This window comes from Lissotriton vulgaris, chromosome 8 (assembly GCF_964263255.1).
Source record: "Lissotriton vulgaris chromosome 8, aLisVul1.2, whole genome shotgun sequence".
NCBI lineage: Eukaryota > Metazoa > Chordata > Amphibia > Caudata > Salamandridae > Lissotriton > Lissotriton vulgaris.
The window spans coordinates 878605599-878620258 of record NC_141696.1 but is presented as its reverse complement, the minus strand read 5'-3'; the positions used below and the strand labels follow the sequence as shown (position 1 = coordinate 878620258).

Genomic DNA, 14660 nt, shown 5'->3' with positions numbered 1-14660 from the left:
CCAAATCACAATTTAAAATGCACCCCTAGAGAGCATTTAAGGAATCGCAAAATTGCGATTCCTTATATGCTTGAGCAAAATAAGGAATTGCAAATTTTGCGATTCCTTATTTTGCTATTTGGCACCTACATTCCAAAACGCCATTTGCAATTCACAAACGCCGGAATTCGTTTGCAAATCGTAAACGCCTTCCTACATATGCCCCTTAATCTCCCAGTGCCTACCCTAAATATGAATGTGTCCTTGTGTAACGTAACTTGTGGTGCTCATGTCCAATACCTTCGGGTTGAGTTTGCGCTTTAGAAGTCTGCAAAAACAAAAAAAAAGAATTTGTACAGAAAACACTTTGTTAACTGGACAAGTTATTCGGGTGAATAAACTGCCTTTGTTACAGCACCCGAGTACCTTTAACCACTGACATTGAACTAGCAAACCATAACCTTCTCTTGATCTCCGGTTTCTCCATGGCCATTTCAGGTTTGTCGATCTATTTGTGATCCTCCATGACAGGAGACTTTAGGAATAAGGATCATATTTTCATTCCATGAATTAATTTATTGTACATGTAACAACAAAATTGGACAATGAGCTAATGCTTATAACTCCATAATGAAACAGATTGGAAGTGTGGCCTTTGATTTTTTGGAGAATCAAATCTTGCTGTTTTTGGTGGGATCTCCATGGGATACCAGTAGACCTCAATAAGCTGGTCTTCATCTGAGGGCAGTAACTTGTGGTGACAGCATGTGCAATGCAGGAGAGGATAAGTCATATATGAACAGGCCCAGTACCGGTATGGTGCCCAGACTACAGTCTGAAAAGAGTCTTCTTTAAGGGATTTAGACTGCCAAAAAACTTGCTATTCATTTTAAGGAAGAACAGTTAGACATATTCCTTTTTATCAAAATTGGCTGGAAAGCTTGGAACTGTTTTCGGCACTACAGCTGTCTGGTGTCCTTTTACGCGATTGGCCATCACTGATGTGCGTTCACTGTAAGAATATCCAGTTCTGAAAAACAACATTGAGAGTTATAACCACATGACCGACTTTTTTAAAGGTTATATAAAATTAGTCAGTGCATTCACATTTATTTATCATATTTGACATAACTATACCCTATGGGCCTGATTCACAAAGGTAAAGTTAGACCAAAAGTCTAACTTTACTACATTTCGGTATTCACAAATTGTAATTGTAAGTGTAATTGCATTTATATAGCACTTACTACCACTGACGAGGCGTCAAATCACTTTTTCAGCGAGTAGCACGCTATTCCAGAACCTAAAAAGGATTCTTGTGAATTAGTATAGTGATATATGAAATTATTTTGAGCGGTGGACATGTTAGTCTGTTATTTGGATTAAAAAGGATAGTCGAGGGATAGAAGAGGGAAGGGTTTGCATTTATATAGCACTGGCTACCCTTGATGAGGTGTTGAAGGGCTTATTGGCTCGTAGCGTTGTACTCCGGAACCCAAAAAGGATTAGGGGTGAATGAGTATAGGGAAATATGAAATTAATTTGAGCTGTGGACATATTTGTCTGTTATTTGGATTGAAAAGGATAGTGGAGGAATATAATAGGGAAGGGTTTGCATTTACATATCGCTTGCTAACCCTGATGAGGTGTTGAATCACTTTTCAGCGGGTAGCGCGCTGTTCAGGAACCCAAACAGTATTAGTGGGGAATTAGTTTAGGGGAATATGAAATTAATTTGAGCGGTCGACATGTGAGTTTTTATTTGGGTTACAAATGAATACTAGAGAGGTAGAAGAGGGAAGGGTCTAGAAAATGTTTTAAGAGGTACCACACTCAAATATTTACCTTTGTGAATAGGGCCCTATGAGAATAGACAGCTTATATTTTAGATATCATCCTAGAAGAGTTGGGTAAGCATAAACACCTATAGGCACATAGTCAGAAATGCAGGACGTTACCAGTTCCTTTCGATATGTCCAGCATGTACACGTTTATATTTCCAGAACTTTATTGCCAAAGGGCTACCACAGTGCCACGTATATCTCTTTAGGCCATGCAAGGGTTATGGGAAGCACTAGATATAACTACAATACAATATATGTGTTCTAGCACAGCTTCTGGCTTTGTAAGAGTGCAACGAAAATGAAATAACAGAGACAAATGAGGGAAAATAGGTGTCAACAAATATCACACACGTACACATATCCTTGCCTGCAGCCTGCGCAAAGGCACTATGACGGAGGAGAAAGAATGCACTGACTTCGTCAGTGTGAAGCCTGAGACTGTTCTCTGGTTTAGAGTTTGACTTCTTGGCCAATGGTATCCTTTCTATGGCTTTCTTCCATAGTACTTGGTCCCATGGCTGCCTGCTGTGTTATTTTCTCGTTGTTTGCCATTATGAGGCACTGCATAGCATGGATGATGGGAAAAAGCCAGAGGTAACAGTTTATTTTCAGGGCAATTTAGCAACCAAATTCATACTGCAACATGTCTTATTTGTGCCACATATTTATACCACATATTTTTACCTACGAACATTGTCGCATAGAATATAATAGAGTTCATGGTTTTTTTTGTTTACTGAACAAAAGTTAAGTACTTGAATGGCATTTTAAATCTTTGTTCTGTAGATCTGCAGAATCGATAGATTGTCATTTCCATTAAATGTGGCACGACAGAGAGAGGTGGATAGTATACATTTTAATAAATGTGCCCTGCAATCCATGCTCAAACATCAGTCTGGCGTTCAAATTATTATTCGTAGTCTTTCCAAATCAAAACAAGTTCTTAAACTTAGGCTGCCCCGACCACAATGTCATTCAAAGCTGAGCAGTGACCGTGGTTTTCTCCCAACTTCACAATCTGATAACAAGCCCTGACCAATGCAATTGGACTGGGCTTAGCAAGCTGACATGATAGTTATATTTCTTCAAATATTTATTCCAAGCCACAAAAACAAATAGAAATGAAAACACTCTGCTGGCAAGGCATGGTAGCCATATGCTTAAAATAAAAAAACATTTTAAAATATATTAACCATTGTGTGCACTCTTAATATGTCATATGTTTCAAACTTTCAGTTGGTATGGGGTATACGTCAGATTTCCTTATCAACAAGTACGCCATTCCCTTGTCACCCATTCTGGAAGCACTCATCGATGATACCGTGCTGGAATATGTAGGCATCATGGGCACTTCCAGGGTATTTGGCCAGCAATTTGGTGAACATCTCCAGATGGTCCATGATGGCCTGGACGTTGATGTAGTAGATGTAGTGTGCATCCGGTTCCTGTACAGGTGGGTTGTTTCGGCAGGGAGAACCAGTTGCACATGTGTGTAATAAATGACACCTAACACAAGGGAGAATCATGCAATGGAATAGACGTCTTGTTTGGTGTCCAGCTGTTGTTGTTGGGTCTTGGAGAAAAAGGAGGTACTGGGGTTGGAGCCTGATGATAGCATCCATGACAGAGGGTAGAAATTCCGAAAATGATGGATGGGATATTCCTGCCGCTCTGGCTGTTGTGATCTGGAAGGAACCAGATGCCAGCACAGGAGCACTGCCATCAGTATGACCTGTGGAGGGATGTTATTTGGCCTGGGAGTTGGTGGGTCAAGATGTGGCCCAATCTTGTGGAGCACTTGAATAATAGACTCTGCTCTGAGTCTGTGAACTTTGATGACCTCAGCCTCCCAGAGGTCAATGAAGGATATGCGCTGCCGGAACACACAATCCTTTTTCCTTTGCTGCCTACGTTGTGATTATGGTCTCCTCGTGACTCTCAGCTGCAGAATGTCCACCTCCATGGCATAGTTGAGCTTGCCAAATTGTTTTGTGTGGTTTATCTTTTCATACCACCGCCCTTGCGTCATTTCCTATGCCTGGGTTGCCCATGTGTAGAAATGTTGCCACATTTCATGCTCCTGCATTGTTTGTTGATGATGCGTTACACATCAACAATACCATAAATATCACTACATTAGATTTATTTTACATTTTGCAGGGGAACGTCTTCTTTGCATATTTTAATCTGTGCATAGCACTGCTGGTTTAGGCACAGCTTTTTTCCAACGCAGGAGTTAAAAAACTGACGCATTTGGGTAAATGCGTCATCTTGTAAATATGGAATGCTTCGAGCGCCGCCATCGTGTCAAAATTAGTGGTGCAACAATGGCAGAAGCCTCTCATAAATATGCCCCTAAGTTTACTGCGGGACTCCCTGCTTGACAACGGAGATGACTTAAACATGTGAATCTATAAAAGATACTAATACTGGAAAACTAAAGTTACAAATAAGTAACTGTTTCTTTTTCCACCCAGTATTTCTACAAGAGCCTGAAATGGATGGGCTAAACGTGTATCAGAGAAATGCTACCTTTAAATTGTGGTTTCTATCTGATTGGCAGCATATTAGGTCTTACATTTTGGATTGGATGTAAAAGAATACAGAGGGTAAAGTATCCCTTGCAGTATACTACAAAGATATTGTGAGTCACCTAAAAGTTCTGTGACCACATAGAGGAAAAGCCAGCAGCAGAGTTACATTATAAGGTCATGGAACACTGGGGCGAATTGCAATACCCTTTTAACAAATGGCAGAGAGTATTTTATCGCTTATAAGAAATGGTCACAACACCATCCTTCCCGCAAACCACTTAAGTCCCGGGTGTTGTGCTCTTTCATGTGCAAGAGATAGTTTGGTTGCAGACATAAAGAATAAAAGGGAAATCAAAAGTGCAAAACTAAATCTAAAATTTGGTAGTAATTTGTTGCAGATCATCTTAGAATCAGTTTAATGTAAATCAAATTAAAAGAAAGGCTATAGGTCAGAATGAATAGTAACATGCAGAGTCTTTCTTTCCTGTAATGGACTACAGAGCACAAACAACAAACGTAATGCCTTAAATTTCTCCCGTCTACTGAACATTGTTCAACTTAGAAAAACAGAGCAGAGGGATGAAAATCCAAACCTCATTTTGATTCTGAGAAGCTGCAATGATGCTCAGTGACTTGCCTTTCTCCTTAGCTGCTGTCTCTGGCAGCAGCCATTTGTCACCCCGAGTGGGATGGGTATTTTCAGACGTGAATCCTGTGCTCTCCATGCCACTGAAATCAAGCTATCTTGGCTGAAGATGCTTGTTTCCAGTTCAGGGAGGTTCTGGCCTGGCAGTTCGGGCTGGACTGTTCCCATTGGGCGCAGGGTCAAGACTGATTTGCATATGGCTGGGTTCAAATTGGAATGGCATGGTGATCAAAAAAACGATGGTTTTAGACCCAGATCTCTGTACTGGGGTGAATGTATGACATTGTTCTGCATTCTGTCCGTCAATAGTTCTTTTTTCATTTGTCACTCCGAGTGGGACGGGTATGCTCAGACGTGAGTCCCATGCTCTCCATGCCACTGGAATCATCATATCCTGGCTGAAGAGGGGTGAAATCCCTAAACCGGTCCTAGGATGCTTGTTTCCAGCCCAGGGAGTATCTCGCCTGGCAGTTCGGGGTGGCCTGTTCCCATTGGGTGCAGGGTCAAGACTGATTTGCATACGGCTGGGTCCAAACTGGAATGGCATAGTGAGCAAAAAAACGATGGATTTAGGCCCAGAACTTTGTACTGGGGTGAATATATAGCATTATTCTGCATACTGTCCATCAATAGTTCTTTTTGCATTTGTCACCTCGAGTGGGACGGGTATGCTCAGACGTGAGTTCCGCGCTCTCCATGCCACTGGAATCAAGCTCTCCTGGCTGAAGAGGGGTGAAACCCCGAAACCGGTCCTAGGATGCTTGTTTCCAGTCCAGGGAGGATCTGGCCTGGCAGTTCGGGTTGGACAGTTCCCATTGGGCGCAGGGTCAAGACTGATTTGCATATGGCTGGGTCCAAGCGGAAATGGCATGATGAGCAACAAAACAATGGATTTAGGCCCAAATCTCTGTACTGGGGTGAATGTATGACATTGTTCCGCATTCTGTCCATCAATAGTTCTTTTTGCAGCAGCCATTATGATGTCACAGCTCAACTGTAATAAGCTGTTACATTGGGGGGCGGTCATTTCCTTATCACATGTGACATTATTATATTACATGTCACAACTCATCTCTATCTCTAACAAAGAAATTAGATCCAGGTTTTTATACGGTGATTGCATGCACCCCTGTATAATATATAGAATTATAGATGGGAATTTTTTTCACAATAGGATTCTGAGTGACATGAAAGAGACCACAAGATTAAAGCTAGAGTTATCCATAATGTCATTCAAACCATGAGGTGAAATATATCCCTGTTATTCACAGTTCTCCACCTATAAAGTTATGCTACCATGGGTTTCGAAACCCATTAGATATTTAGAACAGGCTTTTATGAATGTGGTATAGTAAACAAAAAAAATAAGCATGGAGTAAAGGACTGAACCTTGTGACGTCACAGAAGTGGGAACCAAACTGTGTTTCTCATTGCTGTGATTTAATTGCAGTTTATAATGGATGTTTTTCACTGAGGGGGTCTGAGTGGCATCAAATAAAGAACATGAGCAAAGCTTGAGTGGTCTATGAATTCAATCAGATCCCCAAGGTGAAAAACATCCCTTTTATTTACTTTTTACCCAGTTATAATTTCATGTTATGTGTGGCCCCCAAAACCATGTGCCCCTGCTTTCAGACTCTACATAGGGGCAGAGAAGTGAGGTTAAAACCATACAGAATGTGGCCTCTCTTTTCTGTCCTATATGTAAAAAATAAATCCTGACATTATGTCAACAACCCCCATGCCCACCAGTGTCTGCATTTCACTCCTTCTCCTCCAAAGCTGTTTTTCCAACTGTCCAGCAATGCTCTGACAGGCTGTCACAGAGCCCAGCCAGAGCCGCCTGGATTCCCTTTACTAGCTACCTGTAGCTGAAATGATAGAGTTCAGATCCCTAACTCTGGCCTTTTGTGCTTTGCAAGATAGCGGCCCGGGATATATTAAGTGCAGGCTTTGCCTGTATCAACAAAAAAGCATGCTGAGATCCCATTCCCATCACCTGCTTTGTGTACCTCATTATGCTAAGTCCCGTATGGGAGGTAGGTCCTTCACAGTGGGGGCAGCCAGACTGTGGAACTCCCTGCCTTCCCATATGCGCCAGATCAAGTCTGACCGTGAGTTCAGAAATACCTTGAAGACTTGGCTCTCCAGCCAATGCTAACACCTCGGTTGGACCTCCCTCACCTGCAGTGACCACGTAGCGTCGGGACACCTCTGCTTGAGGTAGCTGTTTGCACTCTGCAAATGCTATTATTATTATTAATATTATTTATTTATGAAGCAGTAATAGTAAATTACAGGGTTCTGTTACCCACTGTTGTGAAATCCTAGCAGTAAAATACTGGTTTTAGCATCCAGCCATTTAAACTAATAGCGGTCTATGAGAGCCATACCTTGCAAGGCTGTTCCATTTGATTCCTTTTTTACCTCAAAGGCTTTACATCTCTCTTCTGCAGAGGACTTCATTCCACCCCTCAATAGCAGCTTTAAGCACACTCATCCCTAACTTAGTACAGATGCTCATCCAAGAGCCTGGACAGAGAGGTTACTCCGCTAGCCCTGTCTGGGGCCCAGCAGTGCAATAGGAAAGGCTTTTGATATTTCAGGAATTCCAGAAATAGTGTGCATATTTCATAACTGTCGATTAGAATGTGTGATATGAATATGCACTGAGTTTGTGCTGCCGGAAGTTAGAAGATGGAGCTACACAGCCCTTGCCACCCTTTTTCCTGCAAACAAATGAAGAGAATCTGGTCCATAACTACTCAATAACATGTCAACTGCCCTTAAACTTGAATTTCTGTGTTATGTCAGTGATCTCTGGTTTTGAAATAGGCAAGAAACATCTGATTCCTGTCTATACTTCCACCGCGAAGTTGGGCTTCGGTTTACTTGAGGGCTTATTTAAGAGAGCCCCGCATCAGTTTTGCACCATGTAAAGAGGTACAGGCGTGATTCAGGTGTCTCAGAAAGATTTATGAAGCCATGAAAAGCCACCGAGCGTGGCTTTGAGTGGCCTCATAAATCGTGAGAAATGCGATGCAGCGCGTCATCCTTACACTGTGCCAGGTAGGCCTTCCAAGTGCATTGTGGTTGGTTTTCCCATGCAACACCCAAGGATTTTGATGCTGCCCCAGATATACATAATCACGTAAACCTGGGACAGTTCCTTACACCTCCCCAGAGCAGGTGTAACAAGGAGAAATGTTGGTATCGCACCTCTTTCCATGTGTGCTGCATTCTGCACCACACATAAAAAGAGGGAAACGGCTCTCAGGATTGTTTTGTGCAGGAAGGCTCTCCTTACTGCAGAAACACAATTCTGCATACATCGCAGATACCCTTCCACTATGGTGCAAGGGTGCCTACATTAGTGCTAGGCAACAAATTGAGTGGCAGTACAAGGGGAAAGGACAAGAATCACTGTATTTCATAAATACGGTGCATTCCTGCCCTTTCACATTGGCATAGGGCAGCGCAGCAAAAATGACTTGCAGTGCTGCCCTACGCTAATTCCCCATAAATTAGGCCCTTAGGGGCACATGCATCAAGCGATTTTGGAGTCGCAAATGGTACGAATCGCAAAATTCGTCCGTTTGCGATTCCAAAATCACTATTTGGGATGCATTAAACAATTTTTTAGAGATCGCAATTTTTTGCGTTTTCTAAAAATGCGATTGCATTTAAGGAATCGCATTTTTGCTATTCCTTAAATGCAATGCATGAATGTTTAAAAAAATGCGAATTGGCAAATAGGGGGAGTAAATTAACACAAGAGTGAACCTCGTGTTAATTTGCGAAATCTTTCAAAAATGCTCAAAAAAGAATTTTTGAAAGTGTCATGTTACACACACACATGTCCTTTGGACATATGTGTGTGAAACTTGCACTTAAAATAACATTTCAAGGGTGCAGGGGGGGTCCTTTGGACCCCCCTCAGCACCCTTGAAATGCATTAACAAATTGCGATTCGCAAAATGAAAATCGCAAAATGTTAATGCCTTCCCATTGATTCCTATGGGCCTTTTGGCCCATAGGAATCAATGGGAAGGTTTTCCTTAATTGCGATTCGCAAAATTTGAATCGCAATTAAGGAAAATTAAGAAATCGCAAAAATATTTGCGAATTAATCATGCATTGCCGTTTGCGATTTCTAAATTGCGATTCCTTAATTTTCGCAATTTAGGAATCGCAAACGGGTGCAATGATGCATGTGCCCCTTAGTGCTTAAACGGTCCTTACTGTACACCTGTTGCATTTGCAGACATTGAAAAAATTTGGCGATAGCTAAGATTTGGTAAGTGGAAAGATTTGTGCGATATTTGGAAGGTAGAATGGAACATGCTGCTCATGGACTCACTCACTGGGAATGGTGAGGTCTCTTGAAAATTGATTCAGTGATGTTAGTGTATTCTCCAAAGTTCAGCACTTGAGTGTCACAACCTCCAATGGAGGGTCTTCCCATACTCTTCACCCTTAGGGGGGGACCTGGGAAGCTAGTGAAGCTGCCCCTCCCAAAAAAGAGATCAATTATCTCCCACCTCCTTCTGACGAAGTAACTCTTTCAAGTATGCAGCTAGACGGGCTAGACTACTGGGCCAGCGCATGAAGAGAGCACTTCTTATGCACAGTGATCACAGCAGTCGGGCCTGGGCTGGCTGCAGGAAGGAAAGGTGGGAAGCAAGCTTAAAATTAGATCCAGCAGTCTGTAGTCCTGAGAAGAGTGTTCTAGTAGGTACTGCCAGGGGACAGCATGCTGCAGGAAAATAAGGTCAGAAAGAACTCCTGCATCAATATCGCCCAAAGTGTCAATTTGATGATCTTATTACCTGACAACATTTCCTCTCTTGTATTTTTCTGGCAGTTTTCCGCTCTGCCAACTGGGCCTTGTAATCTCTCACCTAATTTATGCTACACACTTATAATGTACATACTTTGTTAATAAAGAAAAGCGACGTCTTTTAATGTAGGTTCATACACGCAGAACCTTCACGTGTCTCTGGGTAAACACAGTTTGGGGTTTTAAAACACCCAAAAGTTTTTAATTTTCAGCTCCCAAAGAAAAACTCATTCCAAAGCAGGAGTGTTGAGGTTCGGAGAACACATGATAGAGTACCCCAAAAGCTATGACTGCTCAGGTGGATACTATCTCAGTGGAGGGGCCAACCTGCCATATCGCCAGTGATGCCTGGGCAACCCATTTTAGCATAATGTATGCCGCTACTCAAGCCCAAAGCACCACAATATTGGAGCATATCTATGGGGTATTTCAAGTGACCTTGAGTGAGGTGGAAGACGCCATCAGTCGAGCATACGTGGAAAGTCCTCTATAATAGAATAAGAGAGTGGGCAGATGAAAAGTCCATTTTGTATCCGTGTCAATAAGGCTTTAGGAACCGAGCTGACACGACAGAACAATGTTTAAATCTATCTTTAATCATTAGGAAATTTACAATTGCGAAGCAATCCTCTCTGTATTTGGCTTTTATGGACCTGACATCAGCATTTGACTGCATTAATTGCTCAAAGCTGTGGTCAAATCTTCTCTCACAGGGTTTGGATGAAGCACTTGTGCAGTTTCTCACATATTTGCACAAGGTCATGATGGCTACGGTTGGAGTACCCACAGCTGGGGAGCTCATGCCTGGGGCAGGCATCTTCCGTAGTGTCAGACAAGGCTCTGTCTTGGCACCACTTTTAATTATTTTATATATGAATAACCCTATACTGTTTTAACGAACATCACATCTGATGTCCCTAAAAACACCATCCCCCGGGCCGCAGAGGTACTACTGAAAATATTTTTGGATCCAGACTAGCTCCTGGGGAGAATATGAAAGTTAATGGGGCAGATTTATGATGGGAATGCGCCACGTTTGCGTCACGCAACTGCGGCGTAAACGTGGCGCATCCTTACGACCCATTATAACGTGACGCATCTAGGCAGATGCGTCACGTTGTAAAGCCCTGCGCCACTTGTGGGCGTTTCGGGGCAGGTGCGCCTTGCAAAAGTGGCTGTGTGAAATCTATAAGATTGCACTCAGTCACTTTCAGGCCAATGCTGTGTCAAAACCCTGCGCCTGCTTGAAGCAGGCGTAGGTCTTGACGCAGCATTGTGAAGATGGGGCACCCCCGAGCCTTGCTGGAGTTGCGTCGCGCTTGCGACGCAACTCCAGCAATGCGCCACCTTTACGGCACAGATGCGTCACGCATCTGTGCCGTTTTTGCCCCATTGTGTGCCGCATTGTAAATGCGGCGCACCATGGGTGTCGGAGCAGCGGCGCAAAATAACTGGCGCATCCCTGGGGATGCGCCAGTTATCATAAATCTGCCCCAAAGAATCTGCGGCTAGACTTTGTCCCTACCAGATATTATGTTACCGAAGGTAAGTAAATTTTACATCTCATCCTCTAACTTAATCTGTCATAGAACACAAGGTATTCCGTATATTGAATACTACATAATAGGCCAGCCAAGCGTACTATGGATGTCTGTTTGGAAAAACGAGGAGGCGAGCCTTACTAGAGTTAGTATTAAGGACGGCCTCAGTTGCGACAGAGGCTGTGAAATCCCGTGGCTTGCCAGTGTGGAATCTAGTCGGTGCACAGTCAATTTACAGCAAAAATGTATAGACCCACAATCGCACCTAAATGTGAACATAAAGCAGATGCGCCAGGCCCTGTATGATTTAGCTGATACTGAAAGAACGACTACAGAGGCGAAAGACAAGTGTGGCTGCTTTTATGAACTCTGGGACTTATTTACAAGACCTTTGCGTCGCGGGTACGTCTCTTTTTCACATATGAAAAGTGATGTGCTGGTGGCGCAAAGGGCTTGTAAATGAACCCCTCTGTGTCTTCGGTCCAGATTGCGGGACACATGACATGGGGCGTTGGGAACTAAGCTTATTATTCCACAACAGGGCAGGCACACTGAAATATATGCTATGTTTCCTATTGGGCTACAGTTCTATTCTTGATTCCCTGTCATGTCCCTGAGATAGGAAGCCTGCACAAACGATGCTTCATTTCACATTTTTCTGTGGATCTTATATCATGTACACAAGACATTATATTATCAATTTTAGAGAAGCTTCAAATGTATTCTTTTAACTTATGGATGATGAAGTGATAATTTATTTAGGTACATTCTTGAGGGCAGCAAGACGAGCTCGTTAGCTTATGAACCCTGTGTAGACTTGCCATGTTGCTTGATGTACTTTCCGTATGTTACTTTGCGGGAGTTGGTATCCTAGGCTATTGTTCACATTGCTTGCGTGCATGCATATTTTATTATGCAATTTTATGGATACCTAGTCCTCGAATAAAGTTTTAAATAAATGAATAAAATAATGGAGGAACAAAGAGAAGCAATTGGAAGGCTAAAAACAATAGGGGTTCATCAGACATCCAATGGTAGAACTACTATCATTCTGAGCTCACATTAATTAGGTCGAAAAGGTGGCAAAAAGTTCATGTACTCATGCCGTTTTGACACATATTGCATCAAAACAAAGAAAAAAGTGAAGGGGACGGATCCCAAAACCTTTGTTTTCAACTGTCCAAGCAGCCACAATGACGAAACGCATTCTATTTATCTATTTACTCTCCAGGAATAAAAAAAACCTGAGATACAGACCTGCTTCCCAACCTTGCCCCTTGTTAACTCCCAGTCCTGTTTCTTGTTCTATCATCTGTTATCCGTCGCAGCTATTATTAATTGTTAAATGCCCAAACACCCCAGGGGTAGTCTGCTATAGAAAAACAGGAAATACATTTTAATAATAACAGCATGAATAGGACAACTGAAATCCTATGTTGCCCTAACTTCACTGCTGGAAATTAGACTATGAACGAGAGATGCCATAGTCTGGATGTGAGTTGTGACTGAGCTCCCACACTGCCCAAACCTAAAGACACATGTGATATATTTAAAAAATATATATTTTTATTAACAGTTTTGCAATAAAATCACATTACATCTTGTACTTATTTGAGCAACAGTAGTGTTGCTGTTCAGCCGTAGGGCATACATCCTGCACTCTGAGGGGGTATCTTTTGTTACAGTCCACTTATTCTCTCTGTAAAGTGTTGTCAGGGGGAACTGGGGAGAATAAACTGGGGGTGCATTGAGGGGGGCAGTCAGGGTGTGTGCATCGGGTAGGGCGTCTGGGTCACGTCCACTAAAGGCTGTAGGTGTGTCACAGCGTTGTTTACTGGCTATCATTGGGGCAAAGATGCCAGTTGCAGTATACAGTGCAGTGCACTGTGGAGCTTTTGTGCATGGGGGAGGTGTCATGTGTACTCCTGTTTGAGGTTTGTGCTTCCAGGTCTATTGAGTTGTGTTGTGAAGTGCTTGGGTCAGTACACGTATGTAATTGCTTGAACTGGTGTTATAATAGATATGGGATGTTTTCGTAGTCCCTTCACCTCCTCCTCCTGTAGTGTTTCTTCTTCTGCTATCGCCCATTTCTGTACCGCTCCCACCCATGCCTCTATCGGGGGGCCCATTGTGGTTCGCCATTTCATGGCGATACTTCTTTTAGCTAAGAGTGTTGCTAGTGTCGCGAAGCGGACGGGCCCTTTGTGTGTCTTTGGTCTTTGGAATATTCAGACAGTAAGACCTGTGAGTTATTTGAGTGTCCCCAGGACTATAGACCAGTATGGTTGTATGGTGGGTCAGCTCCAGAACATGTGACGAAAGTGTGCGTCTGGTGAGTGACATCTGGGGCAGAGAAATTGGGTGTCCGGGTTGAAGCGCTGTAGGCGTGTTGGTGTTTGATACGCTCTATTTAGGACATAAAACTGTAGGTTTTTAAAACGTGTGTTCCTTGACACTTGACGCGGCAGCTGAGGGGAGTAGTGTGGGGTCTCTGCCGACATGCGGTGGATTCTTTGCATACATCGACGGGCCACCGATACCTGCAACGGATATGTCCATCGTAGTTTGGTACCTGAGAGCAGCAGGCGACGGAGTTCTGGGGCAGGGACCGGGCCCGAGTCATATGTGTTTCACCCGTTGCGATGATTGCCCTCATAAATGTCGGCGGGGGAGTGGTGCAGGGGGATGCCGAGATATCGAGGGCGTTTGTGCTCCAGGGTAGGCTCTGCGTACCAATTCGTACCTCCTGCGGTACAAGGTTTGGGTGCAGTGGGTAGATTGCAGATTTTTCCCAATTTTAAGTCCTGACTCCTCCGCGAGCTCTGTCAGGATTTTCCAGATGGGTGTGAGGTCTGCAGTGATATCTCGGATGTATAGTAGGAGGTCGTCCGCATACAGGGAGACGCTATGGACGGTGTCTGCTATGGGGATGCCCCATTTCGGAGCCCTCCTGGCGTAATCATATTGCCAGAGGTTCTACCGCCAGGGCAAAGATCAGGGGCAATAGTGGGCACCCTTGTCTTGTACCTCTCTCCACATTGAATGGTGGCAATATGTATCGGCCCATTTGACTACGAGATTTAAGCTTGGTGTAGAGAAGCTGAGTGTAAGTTAAGAGAGTTGGACCTATTCCTGCTCGTTGTAGAACGGCAAAAACGTATGGCCACGTGAGGGTATCAAAGGCCTTTTCACGGTCTAAAATTAAGCAGGCCACGTTAGGGTGCGTATCTCCCACTTGATCCTGAATGTGGAACAAGCGACGGATGTTTTGGGACG

General features: G+C 43.4%; 1 protein-coding gene across 2 annotated transcripts in view; it reads right to left on the bottom strand.

The window, feature by feature from the left end:
* Nucleotides 1-530: 530 nt before the first annotated feature.
* The window catches only part of CLDN10 (claudin 10), a 388360-nt gene continuing 374230 nt past the window's right edge, over nucleotides 531-14660 (bottom strand). The window contains exon 5 of one of the 2 annotated variants that reach the window (XM_086933398.1): nucleotides 531-1009. In XM_086933398.1, the coding sequence (XP_086789524.1) occupies nucleotides 883-1009 (127 nt within the window). In that variant the 3' untranslated portion in view covers nucleotides 531-882. The remainder of the gene's footprint in view (nucleotides 1010-14660) is intronic. The other variant, XM_086933399.1, reaches the window with a different exon arrangement.